A 26608-nucleotide genomic window follows, 5' to 3' on the forward strand; every position below is an offset into this window, starting at 1 on the left:
CTCCATCCTGGAAATCCAGCCCTTCCAACTTCTTAGATACGTAAGCACGGATGTCGCGCTCTGCATTTGCTCGTGGAATATCATCCATCGTCATCTGTCGAATATGCTGAACGCCGCCAAACTTGTCTTGGATGTCATCAAGCGGGCGAGAGGTAATGATGAAGCGGAAGTTGCCTGAGAGGTCTGTAATTTTTGGAACAGTGGGGTTTTGATGTTTGCCAGCTAGAATGTTGAGGAGGTCTTCCCGTGTCTCCACTCCACCGCTTTCATCCAGTGCATCGATCACGATCACGATGGGTTCCCTAGTTGACCTAGATGACTTTCGCAGTGGTTCAATAAGAAGTTTCTGCCACTGCTGGATGATATCCATTGTCTTCTTGAGCGAACTTGTGGCCTGAACTGCATCTGCTAATGCCCGCCTCATCTCCGGATCACAGTCAGCCAGGTCCTGTGCGATCGTGGAAAAGATCTTTTCATGGCGATGATCTGCTTTTCGCTGGCGGTCAAAAGAATAACACGAACCAAGTCCTCCCAAATCTTCGAACCAGTTCACAATGGTGTGGGCAATGGCCGATTTGCCCTTGCCAGCAGGGCCAAATAGCCACAGCACGCGTGAAACATTGTCCCCAGTGCTATTGAGCCATTCCGTGATCTGGGAAAGGATTTCCGCGTGCGTCCCTTCATGGCATTGTTTCTTGGTATCTAGTCCCGCGCCCTCTGCATAATTCATACCGCTGAGGTTCAATATTTCGTCTGAAAAGGTTGAATATATGCCAAGTCACAAGGACGTCTGAACCCTTACCCATACAGTGGACGTATATGCCTATGTCCTGAACCTGTGTGCCTATGTCCTGGACGCCTATGGCTGCGTCGTGAGCAACCTGGTCACGGAAGTTTTGCATGAGCCCCTCGAACACGTCATTGTACTTTTTGATCGTATTGTCCATTTCCGAGAGGATATCCTTTCCAAGTCTCTTCCCTGTGACGATGGTAGAAGCTTGAGACGGTTCAGAGCGCAACAGCTGGTAATACTCACAAAAGCTCTTGGTCTTCAAATAATTTGCGATAAACTGAGCACATTCACGAGTCTGCTGAGAAATTTTTCCAAGGATAACGTGCATCAACAAAAATTTTCTAAGCTTCTCATCTTGCGTCATAAAGCTGTAAACCTCAGATATCTTCTGGAGAAGTTTGAGTACTGCTGCGTCGTGATCCACTTGAGCTAAAATAACCTGTACAAATTATTGGTGAGCGGTGGGAGATAGGAAGGGATAAGGTGAAAACATACTTTGGCTGCAAAAGACAACACGCCCAGTGCCATCTTTGCATGTGGATGTACCTGTAGAACTAGATTAGTTCGGTTGTGATCGAGAGGAGGACCTGCATACATTCGCAATCTCTCCGATAACAGTGTCGAATATCTTGAGGGGTTTGAGATAGGTGTCCTGGAAACCCTGTGCAGTATGGAGATCCGCTTGTGCGCCTTGGCCAACAGACACTACACGTTTCGCAGGCCCCGAAAGTGGATGGATGCGCTTCGCAGCCTCTTGTGCACCCTGAAGTGCCAATTGGGTATCAGCCTCCACTTCCACACCAGACAGCATAGCCTGATCCTGCATGGCCACGAAAATTTAGAGAGAGCACAAAGACTGAAGGGCAAGTTTGAGAACCTACCTTGATATTCAGGGGAGCAGGGCTACGGCTTGAGCGCTTGTTGCAATCTTAGTGGTATTCCAGGATACTCATCGGGCATGCTCGTGGACTTACCAACGTTCTTAGCTCGTCCTTGGCCTTATCCGGAAACCTACCAACTCTGCCATGGGGTCGGTGCTAAATGGAGGATTAGTCAATCTCAGTGTTTGGAGTGGAGTGAATGAAGTGATCCTCGAAAACCACATACCGAACTTTCACCAGCTGTTTGCTTCGCTAGACTGGGATTTGTGGGTTTGTTGAGTTGAACCTCTCGACGATTGGCCTTCTTCATTGTGAATACTAGCAGTTGAAGGGAAGTGAGATTATAAGATAATAAAACAATAGGCCATCAATGCCTCGAGGCAATATTTGTTGCAAGCGATAAGTGTTTGAATTTCGACCTGACATGCGGGCCGCGGTGAAGGTGATTGTGACAAAAATAGTCTTGGCAGTGAAGAACATCCTCGCACCCGGACCTCAAGCGCTTCACACTTGCTGGAGTCCTCAACCTCCCACTTTTCCACTAAGAAGGCTGGCCCTTTTCCAATTCCTCGATGAATCGCTCTTGCCTTTGCGCATTAAAGCGAAGTAAGATAATTAAAAGGGTCTTACATAGAATAATAGGCCATTATTAGTAGTAAGTACAAGCCTCGAGGCTGACTGCAAGCGCTGAGCATTGAAAGGAAGAAAGAATCTAATCGTCCAATCAAAGCATAATATCTCATCGGTCATGCCCTGAGTGTTATCCAAGCACAGCGGGGCTTGAGATATTGAAGACAGGTTTTAATGTTGTCCAGAATGCAAAGAATATTTTGAAATTTAAGTGTTTCAGTGTTTCAGTGGAACAACTCGTAGTACTAGTACTAAGTTATCACAGTATCTACTGCTATGCATTAATAATTCAAGTTTACTAGTATTTACAACTTAGAGTTGCTCGACTCGGACACTGGCAGCACTGGCAACCTTGAAAACTTGATAGCTGTATGTCCTGTATGCCCTGTGAGAGCTGTGTGAATTGCCTGACTGTGTTTATATGCCTCTTGTGAGCGCTGTCCACTCTGTGAGAGTCTGTGAGCGACTGTGGGAAACTGTCAAAATAGCCACTATCTGGGGATAAATGTTCAGTTTACTGATGTGGATGATAAGTTGTCTATTTATAGAAATTATCATAAATTAGAGAAATTTTGTAGCAGGGGGTTTCCCTGATGTACAGTTGCGGACAAGCAAAATCAGCAAATTTGAATTGACACCAAAGACTGATTTTTCCTGGTGCCACAAATGACTGGGAACCCATTTTTAGTGCAGAATATGTTTATTGAGGACCAGTGCAATGGATTTGCACGAGCAGATTGTCCAAAAACTCTCATTGAGGATTTTTCTAGGCCAAATTTGGCAGTACCATAAATAAATCGCTAAAATCTCGAAAAATATGGCAATCGCTTCCTTTTGATGTCCCGTGCATGATTCCATTGAAATATTACAAAAATAACAAGCCATTCTAGCGCTAAAAATGGTAAGTGTTGAGGTAATTACCCCTGGAAGGTCCTTCAAATGCTCCTGAACTTCTATTGGCTGAGCCACAAATGGGTGAAATCATATGCAATAAAGTCTACATAGCTAAATTGGAATGATTTTTTTGTCAATGACATGTCATCTTGGTAATATTGGCCCCCAAAATGGTGCCGAAGGGGTACACAACATCTTTCAAATTGTCCAAAAATTTGGCGGGCCAAAAACCTCGTGGGAAAAACTTCGGACCACTGTTTTTAGACGTATTTTCACTCCCTGAGTTCAGATCTGGCCTTGGTTTGGCACCAAAAATTCACGCTGGATGGCTACCAAATCGGTGGTGTTTGCTTGTCCGCAACTGTATACATATCCACCTCTAACTTGTCGATTTTCACTGGGGCTAAGTACCCATCAGTGCAAATTGGCGAGTGCCACCGTAAAGAAGGTTCCAACTGCTTGAGCGTGTTGAATTTTCCCCGCGAAACGCAAGGCATAGTTGGGTACTCATGAGTCATGATCGGTCGAACGGTGTTGACGCTCGAGCTTTTCGTCGCTGACAATGTACAGGTCGTGTCGGAGAGGTATCAAGTACAAAATTGGTCGTTGGGACGCTGTCTCACATCTTTCATCTCTGATGCTACAGAATTGAACTCGGGCCCCGAAGACCAGGCCAAGGTGAGCCTACAAGTTGCAAGCTCGAACCACGCGTGTTGGGGCTGTGAAAAATGCTAGCGCTGTCCGCCACAGTCACTCCGGGTGTATACAGAACCGCCATCATTACTCACATCATGTGCTCCCGTACGCAGCATGCCACATGGTCAGGCCGATGGGCCTATTTTCGTTTCAAGCTTGTCATAAAACATGAAAAATAAGCTCAGGCCTCGATCAACGTTTTTGCACAGATTATCTGATCCTCCTGTTATGCAGATGAATGTAGGGATTCTCCCAAGTACTGCTCCAAGGATATAAAGTAATTCGGGCTACGACCACAGGCGAGTGCCGGGTACACGGTCTGTTTGAAGTGCTTCATGTTAACCCGTTTCCCATCAGTCTGTATAAATGCTCTCCCGACAAGCCGAGACTAGGTTTCTCAACTCGTGACTGAGCGAACATGGGGTCCACGTATATATACAATCGCTATTGTCAGTTGTCCTAGCCCAGGATGCCGTCTGAATCCGAGCCTCAAATGCTTTACACAGCCCCACAACAGGACAAGGAGGGCTCAGAGACATTGGAAGGATCCAATTTCGCCAAGGACTCCAACCTTTCCTCACACCCGCATGAATTTCCCGAAGGTGGTCTGGCTGCTTGGATGACAACTTTTGGAGCGTAAGAAGCTCAAGTCCTGGTGGTAAATCTGGGCCTTACTTGATCTGCTTAGGTTTCTTATACAATTATGCGGGTTTGGGTGAGTCTGTGCTACCTGTTGTTAACGAAGAATGACTCTTGACTGAAGGTTAAAGTTATACCACCTCATTTGGTGTCTACCAAGGTATTGCTGTATGAAAGTGAGAATGGAACATTATACTTATTACCCTCCAGACTTCTATACCCAGCATTACCTTACAAACGAGACATCGTCTGCCATATCGTGAGTTTCCGTTTGTGTCTTCATGAGCGTATGCTAAGGTCTTTTAAAGATGGATCGGGAGCCTGAACACGTTTTTAGTCACCGCTGTGGGCCTTATATCAGGTTCACTATATGACCGAGGATATTTGTGGGTGTAGCTTTGTTGGAAGTTTTAAGGATACTCAGCAAACTTACCTAGCTACCACCTAGTAATTGCTGGATCGCTTCTGCAGAGTTTTTCTCTCTTCATGTTGTCTTTGTCAAAACCCGATCAGTACTATCAGGTAACGTCTCCTAACTTTACGACCTCATTTTCTGATTTAGTGTAGATATTCCTGGCTCAAGGTGTAGGCCTGGGTATCGCGTCGGGGCTCGTGTATGTTCCGAGCATAGCTGTCGTTTCGCATTATTTCCGACGGAGACGCACACTGGCTATGACGTTCGTCGCTTCGGGCTCTTCTCTGGGTGCTGTCATCCATCCGATTATGCTCAATAACCTCCTGAATGGTCGTCTTGGTTTTGGAAATGGCGTCCGTGCAAGCGCAGGGTTTGTCAGCGTGCTCCTTTTGATTGCATGCCTATGCATGCGAACTCGCCTTGATCCGCCGATGACACCAGCGAACTATATTGTGGCAGCTAAAAAATGCATTCGTGATGTACCATTTATTTTCGCGATAGCAGGGTGAGACTTCAGCACACATTCTTTCAAAATACTTCAAATAACTGTCCGCAGGGGCTTTTTTTTCAGACTGGCTTCTACTACCCGTTGTTCTTCATTCAACTCGACTCTATCAAGCACGGTCTTAGTGTCACCTTCTCGTTTTACTCTGTGGGGTACAGCACTATGCAAGTGATTTGCCTGCTGACAGCATCACTAGTTAGTGATTTTAAACGTGTCCAATTGTGTGGCACGAGTCACGTCAGGATTCATCGCGGCTTTCACGGGAGTCCCAAACTTAATCATAGTTGCAACAATTTCGGGTGGTGTGCTCATTTTGGGCATGATTGGATTGAGTAGCCTGGCCAGCGTCGTTGTACTTGGTGTGATGTATGGCTATTTTGCGGGGCTGTGTAAGTGGTTTTTTTCCACTGGGTGAAAATTTCTTGATGGATCGATCGATGATGCAGATATTGCGATGGTAGCTCCGCTTGTGGCTACTTTAACGCCCGAATCTCTCTGAGCTTGGGTGAGCAATAGTTTAAATTCGGATGTACGAACCATCTAATTTAGATCATAGCGCGCGGATGGGCATCTGTTTCTTCATTAGCGGTGGGTAGTATCAGCTACACTTCTACATCGTTTAAAACTCCCATGCAATTACTGCAGGATTTGGAAGCTTGATCGGTGGGCGCCTGTGCCATTTTTTGCCTCTAATTCTAATTCTTTAACAGGAACACCCATTTCTGGTGCCCTACTGACATCGAATTATACCTGGTGGATACCCGCTGTGTTCTCCGGGGTGAGTTGACCATGGCTACCGTTTTCTCCAGAATTCACGTCAACTCGACAACAGGTCGCTTCAGTGACTGGTGGTATGATGTATATGATCATGCGGTTTATATTTGTCAGGAGGCAGATCAATCAAGGAAAAGCATAATGCTCAACTTTAGATAATAGATACTGTAAGCTGATTCCTGAGGGAAGCTGTGATTTAATATGTTTGACTCTGTTGTTGTTCACCGACTTATTCCATGGTTTTATGTAACATGGATACTGGTGATTTTTGGGTTGCTCAGTTGACTGATGGTGTTTGTACAAGCTCTACGGCGGCATCTCGATTGCTATGCTTGACTTGCACTCTGTAAATGGCGCCAATTGGATCGCGTCGACGTGGAGTCAACACTAGATCGACGTTCTCTCCAAATGCATATTTCTCTTGTGTGATGCCGCCGATGGCCCGATGTCGTAGCATCAGTGCTGTGTTGTAGTGTCATGCTGTCACCATCCACTTGTTCAAGGCACGTGCAAGATGAGAGTATTGTTGCGGTTATGGTACGTGTAGTCGTATTGTCGTCGAGTACGAAACTCTGAGAGGCGTGGGCCAAGCACGGTGTCGTGTCTGAGGTTTTTTCCATTTTACTTCAATATAAATTACCCCTTTCTGCCTACTTGAATTGTTGTGGTTCTGTATACGTACAGATCCAGAGCGGTTGTTTGGCAAGAGCCCTCGGAAATAAACAACGCGTTGGTCGTCGACACCTGTTAACGCATTCAACTCTACATCGAGTAGTTCCACCGATACTCGGTGCCGAATACCTGACTAATGTCGATTCGACGACGCGATTCAGCGCCAATCAGCGCACAGATTTCTCCAGATATACAATCTGTGAGACCTCACAAGAGAACCATAAATCAAGATGACATGCTATACTTCCTCCTGGGCTCGAAGGAAACCTCGTAGAATACGTTCATGGGGGAGAGGGGAGACTGGTTGCCATTCGACCAGAAGCGGTTCTATACCAACGCGTTTATCATCCAGGACGATAAGGTGTGTACCGTGACTAGATGCATCACACAGTCCACCAATCCAAGGGGAACGCTTCAACTTCTCAGGATTCTCCTCGGTTTAAAGAAACGTGGATTTGGTATCAACAAGTAAGCAAGCTTCCTTGTATTCTTCACGATTACAGAGAGTGATTTTGAATCCCGCAATAACAGGTACAATGGGTTTGGTGGCAAGGTGGAACCAGGAGAGACGCTCACTGAAGCTGCGATGCGCGAACTTAAAGTCTTTCAACTTCATTTCTATGACACGAATGCCAAATATTGACGTGCAATTCAGGAAGAAGCCGGCATTGATGCGCCCCTCGAGCACGCAGGGTCATTGTTGTTCATGGCGAAAGGCGCTGAATGGGCTTTCCAGATCGAAATATTTTCTGCTCGCACATACTCGGGAACACCTACAGAGTAGGTCCCTTTTGGCTGCGCAACAGCGGGGTTTGTTGAATTCAAGGACTGGACCCAGGTCAGACGAAATGCGACCGGAGTGGTTCTCAATCGCGTCATCTGTCGCATCTGATGCAGACGCGATAGTGCCACCGATCCCATATGAAACGATGTGGGATGGTGATGACAACTGGCTGCCTCTCGTAGTGCAAGGGCGAAAATTTGTTGGCCGGGTTGATTCTGTAATGCAAGACGATGGTGAATTCGTGATGACGAGGCACTGGTTTGGCACTGTTATTTCAGATAACTAACTGCAATCACACCACTATCTGCAAAGAAATAACAGTCCAGTTACTGAGATAATACTACCAATTCAAACTTGGAAGAGGGTGGGCATGCTAAAGACCAGCTGATCACCGACCTCCTAATTGCCCACATTTAAGCCATGACGCGTTAATTATTGTCAACAGGACACCGGGCAAACACACAAGTAATATAGCTGCTCAGAGACACGAGTGTGAAAGTAATAAATGTTGGATGTGAGATACAGCTGAACATTACCAAGTCCGATGTATCTATATCTCGGCGTTACCTGCGTCGTCTAGTAGACACCTAAGTTTAATAAAGACATCGCTGCCTGCAAGATTATCAGCAAGTCCGAAACGACGCATGAATACTTAGTCGAACTCACCCCACCCGTCAAGCGAAAATACATCCAATGAACCACCGAAATATCTACAAAGCCAATATGAGGCTAGACAAGGATGAAAAGCGAAGGCGAACACACTTTGCATATAACCGACTCAGAGGGAGCCCGTACCCTAAACCTGCAATTGTTCCAAGGCCCACCTGGATACCCTTCTCTGTAATCTCACCGAAAAGGTTCCCACCTTCCCCTACACTGCCACTCCCAATGGCTGCGCTCCCACCAATATGCTGTGCGGCATACGGCCCACCGTCTCCCTTCTGGTCGTCCGCATGCCCCGCAGTAGTGAAAGCGTATGAGAATATACGAGCCATGTTGGACGCTGAGACGCCACCACCCTGGTCGCGAATTCGAATTGATAGGAATGGATGTGGTGGAGTGGGGGGGTGAAATGGTGATTTGTACGGGTGGTAGGGGATGGGATGAAGTAAGGCCGTGAAGCTTGTGGTGGTGCTCTACGGTAGCGCGGAACGCGTTCTTGAGCATTTCGGTGAGGATATATTCAAGGTGCACAGGGACATAGCTAGGCGGAGGAGGATTATACTGATAGATTCCGCTGTAGATATGTTGAACTCACGCGAATGTAGCTTCTGGACACCCGTCGATCGTAATGTTGGGGCTTGCGCCGAGGGTCGCCTCGCATAATTCGCTGACGAATGCACCACACATACGGACCATCTCCGCGGGAGAGCACTTTGGATCAATGACACCATTGTGCACGAGCACGCCAGCCTCGGCGGCGCCGGGATCCGTGGCAAGTGCGTGTGAGAGCGCAATATGTTGTTCAGCAATCAAGCGTACAGAGATGCGAGATCTGATAGCACCATCGAGGAAGTTGGATATTTGAGTTGAAGACATGTACCGCGAGCACTCCTGGAATCTAAAAGTTGTTGAAGTCAGGTTAATCAATCGGAGCACAAGGATCAACGCACCCCTTGGCCATGGTTGGTATATCGTTTCTATGTCTCTGAACGAGTATATCTAGTTCATCAACAAAATGTTTATTGTCCTCGAGTGTGCGCACTTCGGGAAAAGTAGCGAGAACATTAAAACTGTCTCTGTGACCGTTGAGAGTTCGTGAAACATATGGATTAGTACCGACAATAAATGGCAATCCCTCGAGGGCGCGGACGCGCCGGGCCATACGTCTTGGTATCTCCGAGAGTACGTACGTTACTGAACGCAGCACGGATGCAGGTGTTAAAGGGTTCCCGAAGGACACGAGGGCTGAGAGCGTTAGAGGAAGTGGCGGATGTGCTGCGAACGAGTCGAGAAGTCGAGCAGATTCGGAAGACAGTGGCGACGGTGCACGACGAACATGGTACCGCCGCCGTTGGATGGTACGCGCTGCGAGGGCGCGCACTGGAAGGTTTATCATCGATATGCCGAACTAGTTCAATCTCTCCGCGTCTCTCCTGAGTAGTAGTTCCTTCCGGATAGTATAGAGTGTAAGCTTGATGGTGAGCGCTAAGTACTAAGTACTTAGGCAGTTCTAGGCTAACAATACGGCATTACCCCGGCCCGGGGTGCACATGGCAGTGCATATATTTCAGCAAATATCCAAAGGACTGACACGTAGTATATATGTACCAGACAAATTGAAACAGTGTCATCGAACATATACACACTCCGAGACTGGAAGGAAAGACTATTACTCGGTGAAGATTCGGAGTCGATGTACTAGGAACAGAGAAGAGGAAATAGAGTGGTCCTGCGATTCAAGATCAAGTTGCGACGCGAAGTTCGAACGCACAACATCCACAAACCAACCAACCCTATCACCCAGCTGTACTTAGTCCACACACCACATTCCCCCTGTACGAAATGTCATCAGATATATATATATTTCAGTGTCCTCAAAGTTGATGCTGAACCAACCGCCGGCATAGCATTATATCTTGGTCATCAATATCTAATGCATACAGGCTTCATGGATCTGTGCAAGAAGGGTCTACCTGGAAAGCGCACAGGCATTAGGCAGGTTCGAAATTAGTAAAGGATCTTGAGAGATATCACACTTGCCGTCACGCCCACACGAACATCATGTTGCATGGTACCTCCGAGGAGCCCGTTCGATATGGAGATCACAGTAAAAACTTGAGTAGCTTTGCTGGGAAATTGCCATAGTATGGAGTACTCGAGACTCAAGGGTGTGCGCTGTGCTCCAGAGTCCTTGGGCCACAACAGAATGCTCAAGCGGTCCATGAAAATGCGTGATTTGGGAAAATGATACATGCAAAATAATGCAAGCCTGAAGTCAAATAGTCTAATTGTACACTTGATATAGAGGTCTGCAGTGGCAAAGTATGATGAGATTTCTTCGGGCGATATATGAATAATGGCTTACGTTGACGAGAACTTCGTCCCTTGCCGCACGACCTTTTCTACAGCATCGAGGAAGTCGCGCTCCGTAGCGACCTTCCGACGGGCACGAATTGCAAACATGCCAGCCTGGATAGGATACAATTACGATATGTCTAGGGTCGAAGATAGCCATTTCTCACCTCAGTTGCAACTGATCGAAGCTCAGCACCCGTCGTGTTGGGACATAATCGAGCAATAAGATCAAATCGGATGTCGCGTTCGACGCTCATACTGAAGAGGGTCATCAGCAAGGCTGATACGTGTGGATACTTATAGCCTCTCACCTCCTGGCATGAATCTTGAGAATGTGAGCCCTGCCCTCATTATCAGGCAGCGAGAATTCCACCCGTCGATCAAGTCGACCGGGACGCAACAATGCTGGGTCAAGAGTATCTGGTCGATTTGTGGCCATGAGCACTTTGATATTCCCTCGGGGGTCGAATCCATCCAGTTGGTTAATCAGCTCCAACATTGTGCGCTGCACCTCATTGTCACCTCCAGCGCCATCATCAAATCGTGCCCCACCGATAGCGTCGACTTCGTCAAAGAAAATAATACAAGCCTTCTTTGAACGTGCCATCTCAAACAACTCGCGCACCATTCGCGCACCCTCGCCAACATACTTTTGCACAAGCTCGGAGCCAATGACGCGAATGAAGGTGGCATCTGTACGATTGGCGACTGCGCGTGCACAGAGAGTTTTGCCGGTTCCCGGTGGCCCAAAGAGAAGGACCCCCTTTGGGGGATCAATACCGAGCTTGACGAAGCGTTCGGGCTTGGACAGTGTCAGCGATTCAGCATAACCGAGCATAAGAACAACTAACTGATAGTAGCGGCGTCTCGACAACTTCTCGCAGCTTCTCGATTTGCTCTTTGCATCCACCAACGTCCGAGTACGTTACGTCGGGCTTCTCCTCAACCTGCATCATCGTCACCGAAGCATCGATCTTGGGTGGCAGTGGGATCTGGATTTGGTATTTATTCCGGTCCACACTGTTGAAATGTTAGTGCACCAGCGATTTGTACAAGTAATTCTACACACCCTACGCGCATACCCTCTTCGATATCTGTCGGTGCGACTCGATCACCGAGACCAACAACAAATTTAGCTATCTGTTTGATGTTGATGACATATTTGTCTTGCTCGTCAGCCCCCTTCTGGCCTTGAGCGGCACCGACAGGGTTGACGGCGCGTGCAGCTTCGGCTTTCTTGGGATCAACAGGAATGATTTTGGTACACCGTGCAACCTGCAATGGATGAGCCCCCATGCGTTGTCGGTCAACTGGAAGATCCCATAGATTTGGCGGAGCAAGGCCTGTGTCGGACTCCTTCACGCCTGCATTGAAATAAGTCTATGAACGTCGCGGACAGGGTTGTGCGCACCAAGCTTTTCATCTATCCGCTTCTGCACTTCCTTGATGTCATGTTCGGTCTTCTTCAGCTTTGCGGCGTATGCGCCTTGACCCTGCAGGGAATACGTTGGTAGGTAGGTGGACGAAGTATACAGACATTGTACCTACATAGGTTTTGAGGATCTGGATATCGCTAGTTGTAAGAGCTAAAAGGTGTTAGAACAGAACATATTCAATACAATTTACATACCTTGAATCTTCTCCTCCTTGTCGTCGACCTTCTTCTCGTCTGCAGGAATTCAGTGACGACATAAGGGACTCGTCAAGCCGTACATACATTTCTCCCAATCACTGCATAAATATCGTTAGCATACAATAGAAAGAGCGTGCTTAATGGACTTGCGCTTTTGGAGGCATCGTGTCGGATGGTGAAAGAAGTGTTCCGGACGACGGAGAACGGTGAGCAAGGACAGACTGCTTATGCTATGGGACGCGTCACTGCACTGGGTAACGCGCCTCGGCAGCCACCGAGGATATTCACACTCCGCTTTGGGCATGCTGCCTAGTGAGGCTCGACTATCAGACAGAGTAGCTTATAGTTGTGTACGATGGCCGGTGCTCTCCAGAACGCAAAGCGCGACCTCCCAAAAATCCAAGATGAAGACCACGAATCTCGCTTTGGTCACGTGTACGGCGTTTCAGGGCCTGTCGTCATCGCAGAGAACATGACTGGAGCTGCTATGTACGAGCTTGTTCGCGTCGGCCATGACGAGCTCGTCGGAGGTGAGCAGCCTTACCAGGTACTAGAACGAAGTGAGACTCATTAGTCGTAGAGGTCATTCGAATAGAGGCAGATAAAGTAACGATTCAGGTGTATGAAGAGACATCTGGTGTGACCGTCGGCGACCCTGTCCTAAGGACAGGCAAACCCCTTAGTGTTGAGTTGGGTCCAGGTATGTTACTCAAATGATATGCCATACATTGTGGTTTCTCAGCTCTCCACAGGTCTGATGGGCAATATTGTCGACGGTATTCAGAGACCACTCCGAGTAAGCGTTCATTTCAGCCGCGTAGATAATCTTCTTATTTAATGGGATACAGTCCATCCAAGAATTGTCCAAATCCATCTACATCCCTCGCGGAATCAACACAGAGGCACTGGATCGCTCGATATCCTGGGACTTCACCCCTGCCGCATACAAGGTGATTTGACACTGATCGGACATTGGTAATGTACTGATATGCATAAGGTCGGTGACCACATCTCAGGAGGTGATATCTTCGGTGGTGTCTACGAGAACTCGCTCGTCGACAACCACAAGATCATGCTTCCTCCCCGTGCTCTCGGTACCATCACCCGCATCGCGGAAAAGGGCAGCTATGCAGTCGATGTGCGTCCGCAGCACAACTTTATCCATACATTCTGTACCTGATTGTCTTCGTTAGGACATCGTATTAGAGACCGAGTTCGAGGGTCGGACAACAAAGCACACCATGATGCAGCTGTGGCCGGTCCGTGCACCTCGACCCGTTGCCGAGAAACAAACCGCCGATTTCCCCTTGTTGACTGGTCAACGTATCTTGGACGCACTTTTTCCGTCTGTATGTTTCACTATCGATAGTTCATCGCTGACAAGCGCATAGATGCGTGCAAGGTGGCACTACTGCCATCCCCGGTGCTTTCGGTTGTGGAAAGACCGTCATATCGCAAGCGCTCTCCAAGTACTCGAATAGCGATATCATCATCTACGTCGGATGTGGTGAGCGAGGAAATGAGGTGCGTTATCCAAGATGTCTCGAATCGTTTCATTCCTCATATACCATTTTTAGATGGCTGAAGTGTTGATGGAGGTGATATCACTACGTATCCAACATAAGCACACGCTGACGTCCCATAGTTCCCCGAACTGACAATGGAGATTGGCTCTCGCCAAGAACCCATTATGAAGCGTACCACACTCGTTGCTAACACTTCCAATATGCCAGTCGCAGCTCGGGAGGCCTCAATTTACACCGGCATCACACTCTCAGAATATTTCCGGGACCAGGGTTCGAACGTCGCAATGATGGCAGACTCAACGTCGCGTTGGGCTGAGGCGTTACGTGAGATTTCGGGTCGTCTGGCAGAGATGCCGGCTGATTCAGGATATCCTGCCTACCTGGGGACCAAGCTGGCGAGCTTCTACGAGCGCGCCGGGAAAGTGAAGTGTCTGGGTAGCCCAGTGAGGCAAGGAACAGTGTCGATTGTTGGGGCGTAGGTAGGAATTACTTCTGTATGGACATTACCTAACCACATTTTAGTGTGTCTCCACCTGGTGGTGACTTCTCGGACCCCGTCACATCCGCCACACTTGGTATCGTGCAGGTCTTTTGGGGCCTCGACAAGAAGCTCGCACAGCGCAAGCATTTCCCGTCTGTTAACTGGAACTTGTCGTACTCCAAGTACACGAAAGTGCTTGAGCCTTACTATGAGTCCAACTCACAAGGCTTCGTGTCTTTACGCATGAAAACGAAGGAGATCCTGCAGAAGGAGGAGGATCTCGCTGAGATCGTGCAACTTGTCGGGAAAAGCGCGCTGGGAGAATCGGATAAAATTACGCTGGAGGTTGCGCGGATGCTCAAGGACGACTTCCTGCAACAGAACGGCATGAGCGAGTATGACCGCTTCTGTCCATTCTACAAGACTGCAGGAATGTTGAAGAATTTTGTGGCGTTCCACGATTCAGCGCTGAGAGCGGTGGCGCAAGGCGATCTGACGTTCGCGAGAATCAAGGATGCCGCGAGTGATCTCATGTTTAAACTCTCGCAAATGAAATTCGAGGTACGTGTCTGACATTCTCTTATGATTGTTTTCACTCCATCGAGTTTGTCTGTCAGTCTCCCTCGCAAGGACAGGAACCTATCATGCAGAAGCTGGACGCGCTGCACACAGAAATCCAGGACAAATTCCGCCAGATGGTAGAGTAGATCGAACATACTCACGGTCGGACGTTGTCGTAACACTTTGTAGCCCATAGCATAATACCAGTTGTCACCCTGCACTAGCGCGTATACGCTGACTTCTACGTAGAAACTTCTGCGGGAGCACTGTCCCCCTGTATCAGGTCTCATTTTCAGGGTCATCGATCATCCTGTGCACCAACGCTGATTATACAGACGACGCCCATGACCATGTTTGTGCCACGGTAAGTAGTCAAGACTGTCGCCCCTTAACCGTTCCGCTGATGAACCGTTGGGCCAGAAGGCAGTGATCACCTTAAGTGCTTGCAAGGTCATATACCGAACTCATAATTCTGCGATTCGTCTACACGGACAAATAACGGGAGATCCCGAACGAACGGGAATTGCCTTGCCGAGATACTTTTCCTATTCCTCTGCTTTAATTCAAGTTTGCTTCCCAGTACCTCGTCCGCATATGATGGCCTTGGTGCTGGCAGTCGACTAACATACTTTTTTACATTTCTTCACCTAGCTTGCAAGATCATATACCCAACTGAAAATCCTCCGATTCGTTTACACGGACAAATAACGGCAAATCCCGAACAAATGGCAAAGATCATGGCACTGTACTACGACAAGCCTTTCATATGGAACAGACCTTGTTTCGTGTACGATCGCTTGTTTATCCTGTCCCAAGTGCTCCTGACAGAACGTATACTACAGCGTACTGTGATGAACCATGTTAAGTAAGAATAAGATTAAACGTTGAGCGATCACAAAAGCTGATATGATGATGACAAATTAAGCAAGGTCATCGCCGGTCACGGCCTAGTAATCAAACCCAGTGAGAACCGGACCTCACCTGTATCGACGGAAAACGGCCAAAATATTGGTGAACCAGGAACACAAGATTTCCGTAGAGAATGGGACACATATGAGATTTTCTAGCGATGCTGTTCGACGGAGATCTCACGATTTCGCGCTGATTCTAGCATATCATATTTCCGTCGATGATCGTAGATTCTCAACTGTAGTTGTACCAGGCAATAAAACTACGGAAATCGCACGAAAACGACGCTGATATACATTGCAAGAACAAGCAAATGACAGCGCAAAAATGATAGCTGGTTGATACTGCCCCTGGCATATGCTGCCCACCTGGTCCTCGCCTGTTGCCTGCCTGATGTCAACCTCTGCACCTGCGCTGGATGTCGACTGCGTTGCTATTCCATTCGGATTCATATGCCTGCAAACATAAATCAATGCCGTGAAATAATAACTGCCTGCTACCCACCTGCTCCGCTGCAACTGCGCTAGATGTCAACCAATATATTAGGCGTCGGATGAGAATTTGCTGATGATATTGATCGTGTCGCAAGTTCATATAAGCCTAAAGTCAGATGTTGCTGGAAGTTCTAGTCTTCTAGATTGACGTACCTCCTATTTGTTCGAAATACTAGATCTAGGTGATGCACAGGCACGAACAACGAGGACCCAGTGTTGAAGGTGGCATGGTAGACCAGGGACAGTGAATACTGGGGGCTTCGGTTCATACTCAGTTATGCATGTTCGTTCAGAAAGCGTTGTGCTGCGTGTACTAAGTCAGCACTGTCTTGCACTTAGATAAGAGATTCAGGCGCATATATGCGCTATAATAGATGTTTCAGCGTACATTCGAAACGAGTTAGGCGTATCCGAGTCACTTACTGATTTGCGAGCCAGGCAGTGCAGAGAAACAGGCCGCATAGATAGTGTCCTAGAAAACATCTCGAATTAGGTTATCGAAAATATCAAAGTCGGAGAAGATACACACAGGGAGCATTTACCACTGTTCATCCAAAAACATCATCAATTTGAGGCCTGTCTGGTCCAACGACTACTGTAAACGAGAATGTGCCAGGCCCCAGGGTGCTTCCGAAAGTAAGGAAATGGGAGAGGCTCCTGGACTAGACATCGTCATGGTTTGAGGGAGAAAGATGGTGGACTTAGTGAGAATGTCGGAGTCTTGCTTAAGTTCGTGCAAATCGATCATTTCGTATACGCTTACCAAGTCAAAAGCAGCGCGAACGAGTAATTCACATCATCTTGATTGATTGATATGTCTGCAAATGTGCAAGACATCGACAAAATGGTGTGTTTGCGTTGTGTTGATCAAACATAACGCACGTCATCTTTTTAAATATATGTGAAATTCACGATTTGCGTAGCTTTGAGCATATTTGTAAATATATCCGTCGTTTTCCGTCGATATGGTGAGGTCCGGTTCTCACTGGGAATCAAAGTTCACGCTTGATTACCGCAGACACTAGTGATTATGGGAAAGCCAGTGGGCTTACAGCCACTCTACCGTCATGCGCAGTCGGTGCCAGCGCTGCTGCGGAGAGCATTAGGGGTTATAAAACACCCTTAGCCCCTCTTATTTCCATCTTTACCCTCCACCATCATTGGTCCCACCGATACGTCAGAAATAGGTGCACTACTATGAGAATTCATAATTTTGTCCCGCTACTCTGTGTAGGGGGCGCGTTTGCTCTTCCTACACTTCCCTGGCTTGCGCAATTTCCCGTTCAGGGGCTAGTTCGCTGCTGGGGCATGTTTGCGCCTTTTCCAGAGGACAGGACAATTTATCAAGTTTTGAAAGACGACGAAAGGTCACTCGTAATAGTAATCAGGTGTAACGCATTCTAACAGCATAGCAGGTACTCGCGTTTAGTCAAAGCCATCGACTTGAGCGACAGGGTCATCGACCTTTTGGACGACCCTGCGGTTAGGTAAGTACCCCTATACCAGTGCTTCTCGCCTACTCGACATTATTCCTTTTCAGCATCACTTTTTTTTGCAGTCCCCAATACAGGCATCCCACATCGTCAGCCCTCGCATGGGGATGACGATGACGATGAGCTTGATTGCACATCTGTCGCACCTAAACGTGGGGATGAGCGTGATATCGCACATGATCTTGGCCACCTTGTCCTTCAGGTTGAAGAACTTGATGACATTCCCGAGTCTCGTGACAAGGACCACCGCAAGGAGGCACTTGGCCGTATCATTCGCGGTATCCTCGCGTATCACATCTTGCCCGAGAAGTTGGATTCTGCTGCGCTCGTTCAAAATTCTACCTATGCAACGAACCTGACATTGAAGGATGGGAGCATGGACTATCAGCCATTGCGCTTGAGCGTTCAGAGCACGATTGTCCCCCCTCGTCTCAGGATTAATACTGTGGTAGATGTCATAAAGCGCGATACTGAGGCTAGCAACGGTGAGCTGGATTTGATACTGAATCACGGGTATATGCTTACGACAGACCAGGTGTAATCCACACCATCAACATTCCACTCCTGCCTCCCCCTTCCTTGTTCGGTGAGATGTTTGCTGTTCCCGAAGTCTTCTCATACGTGGTAAGTTTGTAATCTTCCTTTTTTTCCTCGTTCCTCTTATATTTTACATTTTGTAGACGTCTGCTATTCAGCGCGTGGACTTAACTGGCGCAGTTGATCGTTGGTGGAGCCCCGGCAAAGGTGATCATGGATCATTTGTCGGCGCAGGAATCACCACTTTCTTTGCCCCTACATCAGGAGCATTCCAGCGTCTTCCCCACAAATTAAGACATTTCTTGTTTTCGCCCTTTGGCGCTAAAGCACTCAAGAAACTTCTGGAGTATCATATCGTGCCTCAAGTCGCGCTGCACACAGGCGAGTAAACTCAGAAAGTCATCTTATCGTAGGTAGATCTAACTGCATTTGTCGATAGACTACGTGCACGATACTGCATCTTATACTGCCTTCGTTGATGACCAGAAAACCGGCATCCCTTTATACGCTTACAATCTCACCGTTCCCACCCTGCTGGAGAATTATTCCTTAAATGTTCAGGTTGCGCGCTACAAAGCCAAGATTCCTCTCCCTGGTCCTGCCCGCTACTTCACCAGGTTCGTGGTCAACGGTCGCGATGTTGGACCGTATGATATTCCCGCCCGGAATGGCGCTTTGCATGTCATTACGAACCTGCTCGATCCTCGTGGCCACCACAAAGAAGATGATAAACACTATGGGCATGAATCGGTTGACGTCGACTGGGAGGATTGGGAGGATTGGCTGCCACAATGGGCCATGCAAGATTAAGCCCCTGGGACATGCGATGTGATTCTGGTTATCCGAGCCAATTTACAGGTGTGATTTTGTACCGCGACTGTTTTCTGAGTTGAACTCGAAGTACATACTTATCATAGTCGAGTTCTACAGTTTTGTACGCAGCATGTATATGCGAGTGATATCTATCTACAGTTAGGCCATATTGCTACGCTGTACATGGTCTATTTTAGCATCTCTCTTTCACATATGCATTTGTGCATGAGCGGTGTCAATGTTAATTAGGCAAGTTGTCATGCTCGAGTTCTATCCGGCATCGAACGCCAACTGGAATCAACCAACTTTGGTAGCGCGAACATAGCTACAGTAAGTATGCAAGCATGCAGTAGTAGCTGACACCTACTGCGTGCTGGGATCGCTTGTATGTGTAAAAGACTGATCAAGCTGGACTCGCCTATTTTCATCAGTTGTGAACTCCCTGTGAAAGCAATCTGCATCCGTAATGACACGCCGTCAGTAAGAGGTTGACGTGCAAACCACAGGACAAGCAGAAAACTATATTGAGTGATGCGAGCATTATGATGATATGCAGAAAACCTATGGGATAACATGCAAATGACAAGTAGGGGTAAAATACAGCAGACCGGGTATGAAGAAGGAAGGCCAGCTTGTTGTTGTAGGTAAGACTCTAGCAACTAGCAAAATTCCCCAAGGAGTAAGTATTAGAAAGCACAGCGAAAAAAAGGTGTTTGCGTCAAGTGTACATCGTCGTTCATTTCAAAGAGGCTGTTGTCTGCAGCCAGCCCATAAGCTCTTGTTCGAACGGCATTTCCGATGAGGATTGACGACTCACTGCGAACCCACTGAGTGTCCGGTTGGAATATTGGGAGGAAAGGCCATGTGACTGGCCGGATCGGTACGTCCGAGATGATGATCCTACAGTAGTCGTATTTGGAGTAGAGGGTACTCCGTTCGTGGTCGTTCGTGAAGTCCTGGCGGTCAACGGAGTGGGAGCACTAATCTGCGACTTCTTGGGTGTCTCAGCGACTTTGGTTCTGGGACGAAGGAAGTAAAGCCTTCGCAGTGGCTGGCGAAGGGTTAGTGATCTTGCTTCGACGTCCTGCACGGAGGAAGTTATGTTGCAACGCTGCTTGAGGTTTCATCCTTCGCTCAGGATCCCATACAAGGCACCGCGCAATGAAGTCAACAAAGTCATCGTCTTGACACCGCAGAACTTGGGCAAGTGTTTTTGTGCCTGGTCGTCTACGACGACCTTTAGAATTCACCACGGGTCGGGGTGCGCCATTGTTATCTTAGAGAGGGTCAGGAAAGTGATCGGAGGTCGTCTATGTGTCATCTTACCGAAGAAGAGTCGCTTTCGGGAGCTACGATTGATGAAGTCCTTATCTGGGGGCCCCAAGACCTCCATGATACAAGACAATTGCTCCTGCTCGTTTTCACCAGGGAAGATGGGGAATCCCGTATAGAGCTCGGCGAGGATACAACCCAAACTCCACATGTCAATAGCCATGTGATAGTTCATGCCCAGGATAACTTCAGGCGACCGATAGAAACGACTCTGGATATAAGTATAGACTACGCATGGCTCAGTAAGATCTTAACGACCATAGTGAAAATGAACTCACTCTTCTCGTGCTCTAAGCAACTACTGCCGAAGTCTATGACCTTGATAGCACTCTTCGCAGGGTGTCGCAATAAGACGTTCTAAACAAAGTCATAAGACAAATGGGCATGCAATGCGAGAACGACGGACCTCTGGCTTGAGATCGCAATGCACTATGCGATGATGCCGCATCAAGCACAGAGACAATATCATCTGGCTCGTGAAGCGTCGTATCAAAGCGGTTGTGAATCCAACAAAACCGTTTGCTTTGATCAATTCGTACAAATTGATGCTGAGTAGTTCCATGGCAATGCAGAGGTGGTTGCGGAAGTAGAAGTGCTCGGTCATCTTAATGACATGGTGCTTCTCTTCGTGGTCCTGAAAGACGCGTCAATACATCTTTTGAGAACAATGTAAATATGGATGCATACCCATTTACGAAGATTGTCTAGGATCTTTATCTCCACCAGTGCTTGGTGATGGAAACGCTTTTTATTGCGGATGATCTTAATCGCAACAGATTCGCCTGTCTGGTGATCTCTACAGTTCAGCACTTGACCGAACGAGCCCTTGCCTAAGGTATCCATGATTTCGTAACGGAAAGCGAGATGGTCGCCGTTGACTACTTGGTAATCGCCACGTTCATCATCGTAGCCGAAATTGTTGACAACAATCTCTGGATGGGCCTTCTTCTTCGGACTCCCAGAACCTATGCAGTAAACCTGGGGATAGTTGAGAATCTCTTCCTTCTCATAATCGGACAGGAACTGAGCCTGGGAAGAATTTAACACCTCTGCGTCCAAAATCAATGATTGAACTTCTCGGGGTAGGAAACAACTGACCCTGAGGCGTCGATCCAGGGCTTGGTGGTATTGGTTCTGGAAACTTGAGCAGATCGTCCAATTCAGCTTGCGATGCCCCGTGTGCCATCTTCTTAGTCTGTTGCCGCCTGATGTATTGCATCATTTCTTCATCGCCAAGGAGTTCCTCTTCATCAATGGTGCTAGGGACTGGAGAAGGAGTCGATAGAGACTGACGACTTGAGGCAGGAGTCCCTGCTTGAGCCCGGTGTACGTTAGACGTTGAATTGTTGTTTGAAGAACGTGTGGAGAGAGAAATCTTGGGGCTAAGCAATTTCAAACCTTTTGATGGAGACAAAGCAGAAAACCTATGCGAATGCGTTGTTTCGCTGGGAGGAGCCACCGAGGTAGTAGAGGCCACAGAGCCCGTGGACGCTTTACGTAGAGTGCTGAAGGAGACCGAATCACGATTGGACTTTCGAGGGATGCCGCCAGAGGATGGAGGCCCAGAGACCTGCCTTGGAACTCGGGAATTGATTGAAGGAGAAGCTCGGACAGAGAGTCGCCTTGTCGTTGTCGTTTCGCCCGATGCTTTCGCAACTTGTGCGTCACCATTCTCCAGAACACCAAACTCGTTCATCGTGGGATCGGCAGGCGTGGGTGAAGGGTCCGTCGAAGGCGCGGTGACATTAAGGCTGATGCGACGACTGGATACAGTTGCACCTCCAAGTCCTGGAGATCCTGCAGCTGAGGTGCGGCTCGAAATGCGAGGAATCTTGGTCGGCGTTTCCTTTGACATGCCACCTATCGAGTTCAGTAGCACTGACGGCGGGTAATCCTTTGACTCCTTTGTCACGCTATACCCAGTGGTTCCAACTGATGGCGACCCGGCGATTGTGGGTAGCGGTTGGTTTCGACTCCGCAGTGAAGCATCTGAATGCTTTTGCATTGAGCTTACAGTCTGTGAGGTCACACGTGATGTGGATGGTGTCCGAGTAATGGTAGATGCAGGGGTAGACGCCGAGGAACTGTTCTTTAAATTCGCAACACGCTGAGCAGTGGTAGCAGGTAATGCGGACATCTGCATGGGTGGTAAAGCAATAGCAGAAGCACCCTTTTTGGGATCTGTGGACGATAGGGTCTGGTAGGCCCACAGTATTGTCAGATTCATTCCGAATATGAACAGCAGGAAGGCACACACCTTGCCTCTCTTACGCCCCATCAACAAAGATATCCTGCTTTCACTACGATCCTTCTGGTCTTGCTTCGACTTCTCCTTCTCTGAATCCTTGGACCTCGCGCTTTCCTTGCTCTCCTTGGAAGTGCCAGGATCACTCTTATCCCCATGCAGACTTCTCCGCGAACTAGATTTCAACAACGAAGGCAGGCCAAGGCTAAGCACGGATGATTTCTTTTGTGAAGAGGCAGGAGTAGTCGGAACGGCACGACTTGATTCTTTGTTTGGAGAGCGGCTTGCCTTAACGTGATGGGCAGAAGCACCAGTGCCTGATGAAGATAGCGTCGGTGATACTGACATGATAACTGGGTTTGAAGGGGGTATCTGCATGCTTTGAGAGGACGAGCGACGGAAGAATGGTATGGATGATGGCGTGAGACGTTTAGATTGGTGACGCCGCATCGACGAGGGGCTAAGCGGGGCATTATGAGCAGCGGACAGTGCGGACGTCGTGTGATGGCTGGCACTGGAAGCTGTTCCAGCGCGGCTAGGAGCCTTGCCAGATAAGACAGCGGGGGACTTCGGAGTACGAGTAGATCCGACAGAAGACATGGATGCGAGGGATGCAGCAGATGCCATCGCATCTGGATGACCAGGAGACCAAGAAGCACCAGGAGCGATGGGAGGAGAAAGTGCTTGTTCCCTCGATCCCGACTTCCGCAACTGTTGCCCGAACGTCTGCACCGATCGGGGACTGAGAGGGAAACCCGAAGACTTGCTCGACGGCGAAACTTTCCCCCTCATCGACGACATTGATGGAGTGAGCTTGATATTGAGTGCATTTGAGAAGCTCCACTTCTTTGAGGGTGTCTTGGTGATTGAAGGAGCAGACTCGGGAGCGGAGCAGCTTCCGTGATTCGCAGACGATTGCAAGTATTGGGCGTGCGAATGTGGCTTCGAAGAGCCAGGGGGAACCTCTAATGACATAGTGCGGTCGATGTCGCTCTCATCAGCGCTAGAAGGGGGGAATGCAATCCCATGTGAGGATTGGGGAGGGGAACGATAAGTAGATAAGTCCTTGGGTAACGGTGGGACGGGAGGTACCCGATCTTCTTCCAGAGCTTCACCACTGGCAGCGAAGGAAGGTTGACGGTCCTTAAACGCAGCCACATCACCACCTGAGTATGCACTGGAAATATCGCTACCCCGCGCTGTTCCGCCTTCCCTTCCCTGCACCAGTCGAATGACGACCAGAGGCGGAGGGGCCAGATACTGAAGTCACGCTGGTGGCCGTTGACATAGATGCGGAATCACGCGAACTGGTCGGGGTGGTAGTATATGTAGTGGATGACGCAGACCCACGCTTTGGAGTAAAACTCAAGCGTGTACTCATGGAACCCGGCTTTTTTGGAGTTTTTTCAACGCCAGATGAGCTATATGCATGCTCGTCACTGCTGATAATCCCACCACCTCGGACTTCGGAATGCTCCTGCGAATTGTCCCCAGAAAGAGAAATACCAAGGCCAATAGGCTGACGCTGAGAAAGTTCCTCCTTTCTCTCCCTGTCCTTAGTACTGCCCCGGCGAGAAATTTTGCCTCCACCGTCGGAGCTGACGCCCTCCCAGTGCACCCCAGATCTGCTAGTAGCACCAGCGGGTGTTCCAGGGCGACTCATACTTGAAGGCCTGCCAAAACTCCCAACGCTTGCACGTGCGCGTGCGGTCTTCATCGACAGTCCGTCAAGCTTACGCAGGGCATCAGCGTGGGCATCATCATCTAAACCCGACCATCCTTCCTGCGTCCCGCGGAGAAGCGAGTGTGCAACACTAGGGGAAGAGTGAGCTAGCGGTTGGCCTTGAGGTTGTGCTATATCCTTGTGGGATGATGATGGGCGCAAAGGCGGATTAGTAGTACTGGTGGCACTGCCAGCGTGCCGGAGAATATGTTGAATAGAGGTTGTCGAAGGAGAGGGGGGAAGGTGGGAAAAATCTGTGGTATGCACACGCCGAGAGTGTGCGTGAAGGGCAGCTTCATGACTTGACGACGAAGATCCAGCGGAAAGCTGACGTGTGTGTTTCTCCCTTTCTAAACGCACGGGAGCAGCATCCATCGGAGGCGGTGCACCAGAAGGTTTGCTTGATGTACTAACGGCGAGACTTTCCCGGCGCCGGGCACGATCGCGGGAGGTACTTCCAGAAACACTGGACCCAATGCTACGATGCTTGCGCGTCGACGCAGATTTCTCATCCTTGTCTCTGGCTGTTGAGCTGGTGCGGTCTTTTGGAGCACCCGACAACTTGGAGACGAGAGAACCTGTGTGGTCCATCTCAAATTCGTCCGACGTGCGCTTCTTAGCCTTACGCTGAGAAGTAAAAGCGCTAGGAGGAGGAGATGCAACCACTGGACCACCGACGAATGGCTGCTCAGTAGGGAGTGGTGGTATAAGTGGCGAGGGTGGCTCTTCTGGAGATGCAGGGGGGTGTTTAGGTAAATGAGTGGGATGTAACAACTCAGAGCCGAAAGGCTTGCGGGGATACAGAATTTCCTCGCCTCCACTTTCATCCGCCATAGATCTACGTGAGCGGAGAGTACGGGTAACAGGTTTTACGTCCGCTGGCTATAAACCACCTGTGAGTTTATATAATGTTAATCTGAGAAAATCATACCTCATCCTTGCCGTCTGACTCGCCATCCACTGCCTCGATGGTCCATGGGCTATCGGGACCATCCTTATCGACCTCGTCAATGACGAGTTCGGTGGCATCCTCCTCGAGGACATCATCTCCGTGACTCTGCTCATCATGGCCATCTGTATCTTCGTCATGCGTATGCCTCTGTATTTTACCCCATCTTGGGGTAGCTAGCTCGCCCACACCGACGAGGCCCATCCTATCGATGTTGGCCGGATCGCGCCCTGGCGTAACTGGTTCATTTGGGCTGCGTGTCTCAGGTGTCATGGGAGGAAATCCTGGTTCTGGCAACTGTGGTGCAGGCGAGTCTGCTGGAGTCTGAATGCCAAAATAGTACGGGTCAAGGGAGGACGAAACTGATCCTGAACGCGATGGGATTTCGGCGTTTGTGTCCATCGGTGACAATTCGTCATCAGGCGGCGCCGCTGAGATATGAAGCCTAGGCTGATTAAACCTTTAGTGTTATTCTGACACGAATTTGAGGTGATATTACCTGTGTGTGATGAACTTGGTGCACATCTAGGCCATCGTCCTCGTCCGCAATTTTCTTGTCGCCTCCTTGGGTAGTAAACGGAAGGTGAAGTTCGTGCTCACGTTGGCCCTCTAAAAGCTCAGACGTGGCCGACATTCCAGAGGAAGACCAAGAATGAGTGAGAGAAACACGTAAACGACACTGTGGAACTCAAAAAAAAGGAACACGGGGGTAAAGAACAAAGAAAAGAGACACGTAGACCAGATCCTGATACCTATCGACCGTTGCTGGGTAGTATGATAGCGATGCTGGTCGCCGTTGTTGACGACGACTAGCAAGAACGTGAGCAGAGAACTCTCAGAGTCTGCTGGCTCTCACTGTTCCACTGGTCCTCAGCGCCCGTTATTTGGCTTTATTTGCATTTGCAGTGGCTTTCCACCTCATTGTTCTTGGGGGAATGCTTACATTTACCGAAAAAATATACGTACTGGTCACTATGCTATCGATCGCTACCCACCTTAACAAATATCCGGTAGTGAGCAGTTGAATCCGATATTCTGATTAGGCTGTAGTCGAACATCGATGTGAGCAAGGTGATTGATGAGCAATAACCATGAGTATGCGGAGATAGATCTTGGGCCTTTGAAACTCATGAATAGGTCCACTCCCATATCTATAAGCCGCATTATGACTTTGAGCCAGTCATCGATCCCACGATTCGTCCATTCGAGGC

At 48.7% G+C, this 26608-nt stretch overlaps 8 protein-coding genes across 8 annotated transcripts; 4 read left to right on the top strand and 4 right to left on the bottom strand.

Moving 5' to 3' along the window:
* Positions 1–1352: 1352 nt before the first annotated feature.
* On the bottom strand, positions 1353–1984 carry DFJ58DRAFT_846337 (uncharacterized protein; the record flags this gene model as incomplete). The annotated part of the gene is made up of 3 exons (XM_041393294.1): positions 1353–1613; positions 1768–1830; positions 1901–1984. 3 exons carry the CDS (start codon positions 1982–1984, stop codon positions 1353–1355), a joined length of 408 nt encoding a protein of 135 aa, XP_041237742.1.
* A 2379-nt stretch (positions 1985–4363) lies between these two features.
* Positions 4364–6240, top strand: DFJ58DRAFT_718817 (major facilitator superfamily domain-containing protein; the record flags this gene model as incomplete). The annotated part of the gene is made up of 10 exons (XM_041384532.1): positions 4364–4530; positions 4583–4609; positions 4665–4693; positions 4744–4792; positions 4842–4919; positions 4971–5055; positions 5101–5427; positions 5520–5600; positions 5650–5864; positions 6099–6240. The coding sequence occupies 10 exons, from the start codon at positions 4364–4366 to the stop codon at positions 6238–6240; spliced, it is 1200 nt and encodes a 399-aa protein (XP_041237743.1).
* A 942-nt stretch (positions 6241–7182) lies between these two features.
* Positions 7183–7969, top strand: DFJ58DRAFT_668730 (uncharacterized protein; the record flags this gene model as incomplete). Its single annotated transcript, XM_041382729.1, has 5 exons — positions 7183–7262; positions 7326–7367; positions 7431–7500; positions 7555–7679; positions 7738–7969. 5 exons carry the CDS (start codon positions 7183–7185, stop codon positions 7967–7969), a joined length of 549 nt encoding a protein of 182 aa, XP_041237744.1.
* A 264-nt stretch (positions 7970–8233) lies between these two features.
* DFJ58DRAFT_718819 (P-loop containing nucleoside triphosphate hydrolase protein) lies at positions 8234–12498 on the bottom strand (the record flags this gene model as incomplete). Its single annotated transcript, XM_041384533.1, has 16 exons — positions 8234–8295; positions 8350–8393; positions 8446–8702; positions 8770–8887; positions 8942–9244; positions 9297–9711; positions 10135–10139; positions 10712–10815; positions 10869–10959; positions 11013–11503; positions 11553–11721; positions 11771–12065; positions 12113–12194; positions 12250–12287; positions 12332–12365; positions 12481–12498. The coding sequence occupies 16 exons, from the start codon at positions 12496–12498 to the stop codon at positions 8234–8236; spliced, it is 2526 nt and encodes an 841-aa protein (XP_041237745.1).
* A 175-nt stretch (positions 12499–12673) lies between these two features.
* Positions 12674–15364, top strand: DFJ58DRAFT_815232 (ATP synthase alpha/beta family, nucleotide-binding domain-containing protein). The gene is made up of 12 exons (XM_041391687.1): positions 12674–12864; positions 12915–13034; positions 13087–13130; positions 13183–13284; positions 13332–13472; positions 13528–13679; positions 13726–13858; positions 13912–13932; positions 13980–14335; positions 14383–14902; positions 14959–15266; positions 15326–15364. Exons 1-11 carry the CDS (start codon positions 12690–12692, stop codon positions 15046–15048), a joined length of 1854 nt encoding a protein of 617 aa, XP_041237746.1. The 5' UTR covers positions 12674–12689; the 3' UTR covers positions 15049–15266; positions 15326–15364.
* Positions 15365–15703: 339 nt separating this feature from the next.
* Positions 15704–17142, bottom strand: DFJ58DRAFT_846342 (uncharacterized protein; the record flags this gene model as incomplete). Its single annotated transcript, XM_041393295.1, has 7 exons — positions 15704–15748; positions 15884–16009; positions 16180–16267; positions 16316–16334; positions 16459–16477; positions 16729–16777; positions 17069–17142. 7 exons carry the CDS (start codon positions 17140–17142, stop codon positions 15704–15706), a joined length of 420 nt encoding a protein of 139 aa, XP_041237747.1.
* A 166-nt stretch (positions 17143–17308) lies between these two features.
* DFJ58DRAFT_815245 (uncharacterized protein) lies at positions 17309–19416 on the top strand. Its single transcript, XM_041391688.1, has 6 exons — positions 17309–17672; positions 17721–17787; positions 17812–18283; positions 18334–18422; positions 18479–18716; positions 18775–19416. The coding sequence occupies exons 1-6, from the start codon at positions 17503–17505 to the stop codon at positions 19143–19145; spliced, it is 1407 nt and encodes a 468-aa protein (XP_041237748.1). The 5' UTR covers positions 17309–17502; the 3' UTR covers positions 19146–19416.
* A 237-nt stretch (positions 19417–19653) lies between these two features.
* Positions 19654–26273, bottom strand: DFJ58DRAFT_815248 (uncharacterized protein). The gene is made up of 11 exons (XM_041391689.1): positions 25897–26273; positions 25380–25847; positions 23950–25330; positions 22738–23924; positions 21579–22677; positions 21168–21529; positions 20887–21114; positions 20759–20837; positions 20475–20708; positions 20230–20424; positions 19654–20159 (listed from the first exon to the last, which is right to left on the bottom strand). Exons 1-11 carry the CDS (start codon positions 26029–26031, stop codon positions 19885–19887), a joined length of 5643 nt encoding a protein of 1880 aa, XP_041237749.1. The 5' UTR covers positions 26032–26273; the 3' UTR covers positions 19654–19884.
* Positions 26274–26608: the final 335 nt, after the last annotated feature.

This window comes from Suillus subalutaceus (genome assembly GCF_016647625.1).
Source record: "Suillus subalutaceus strain FC151 chromosome Unknown DFJ58scaffold_169, whole genome shotgun sequence".
NCBI lineage: Eukaryota > Fungi > Basidiomycota > Agaricomycetes > Boletales > Suillaceae > Suillus > Suillus subalutaceus.

Bases quoted from the DNA above. Each gene is read 5' to 3' on its own strand.
- DFJ58DRAFT_815232 (XM_041391687.1), top strand. From the start codon at position 12,690: ATGGCCGGTGCTCTCCAGAACGCAAAGCGCGACCTCCCAAAAATCCAA. The intron at 13,131-13,182 runs GTAAGCGTTCAT...AATGGGATACAG, and splicing joins GTATTCAGAGACCACTCCGA to TCCATCCAAGAATTGTCCAA. The intron at 14,336-14,382 runs GTAGGTAGGAAT...ACCACATTTTAG, and splicing joins ACAGTGTCGATTGTTGGGGC to TGTGTCTCCACCTGGTGGTG.
- DFJ58DRAFT_815245 (XM_041391688.1), top strand. From the start codon at position 17,503: ATGAGAATTCATAATTTTGTCCCGCTACTCTGTGTAGGGGGCGCGTTT. The intron at 17,673-17,720 runs GTCACTCGTAAT...ACAGCATAGCAG, and splicing joins GTTTTGAAAGACGACGAAAG to GTACTCGCGTTTAGTCAAAG. The intron at 18,717-18,774 runs GCGAGTAAACTC...ATTTGTCGATAG, and splicing joins TCAAGTCGCGCTGCACACAG to ACTACGTGCACGATACTGCA.
- DFJ58DRAFT_815248 (XM_041391689.1), bottom strand. From the start codon at position 26,031: ATGTCGGCCACGTCTGAGCTTTTAGAGGGCCAACGTGAGCACGAACTT. The intron at 20,838-20,886 runs GTCCGTCGTTCT...GACTTTGTTTAG, and splicing joins ATTGCGATCTCAAGCCAGAG to AACGTCTTATTGCGACACCC. The intron at 20,160-20,229 runs GTCGAAGCAAGA...CCAGAACCAAAG, and splicing joins TAACTTCCTCCGTGCAGGAC to TCGCTGAGACACCCAAGAAG.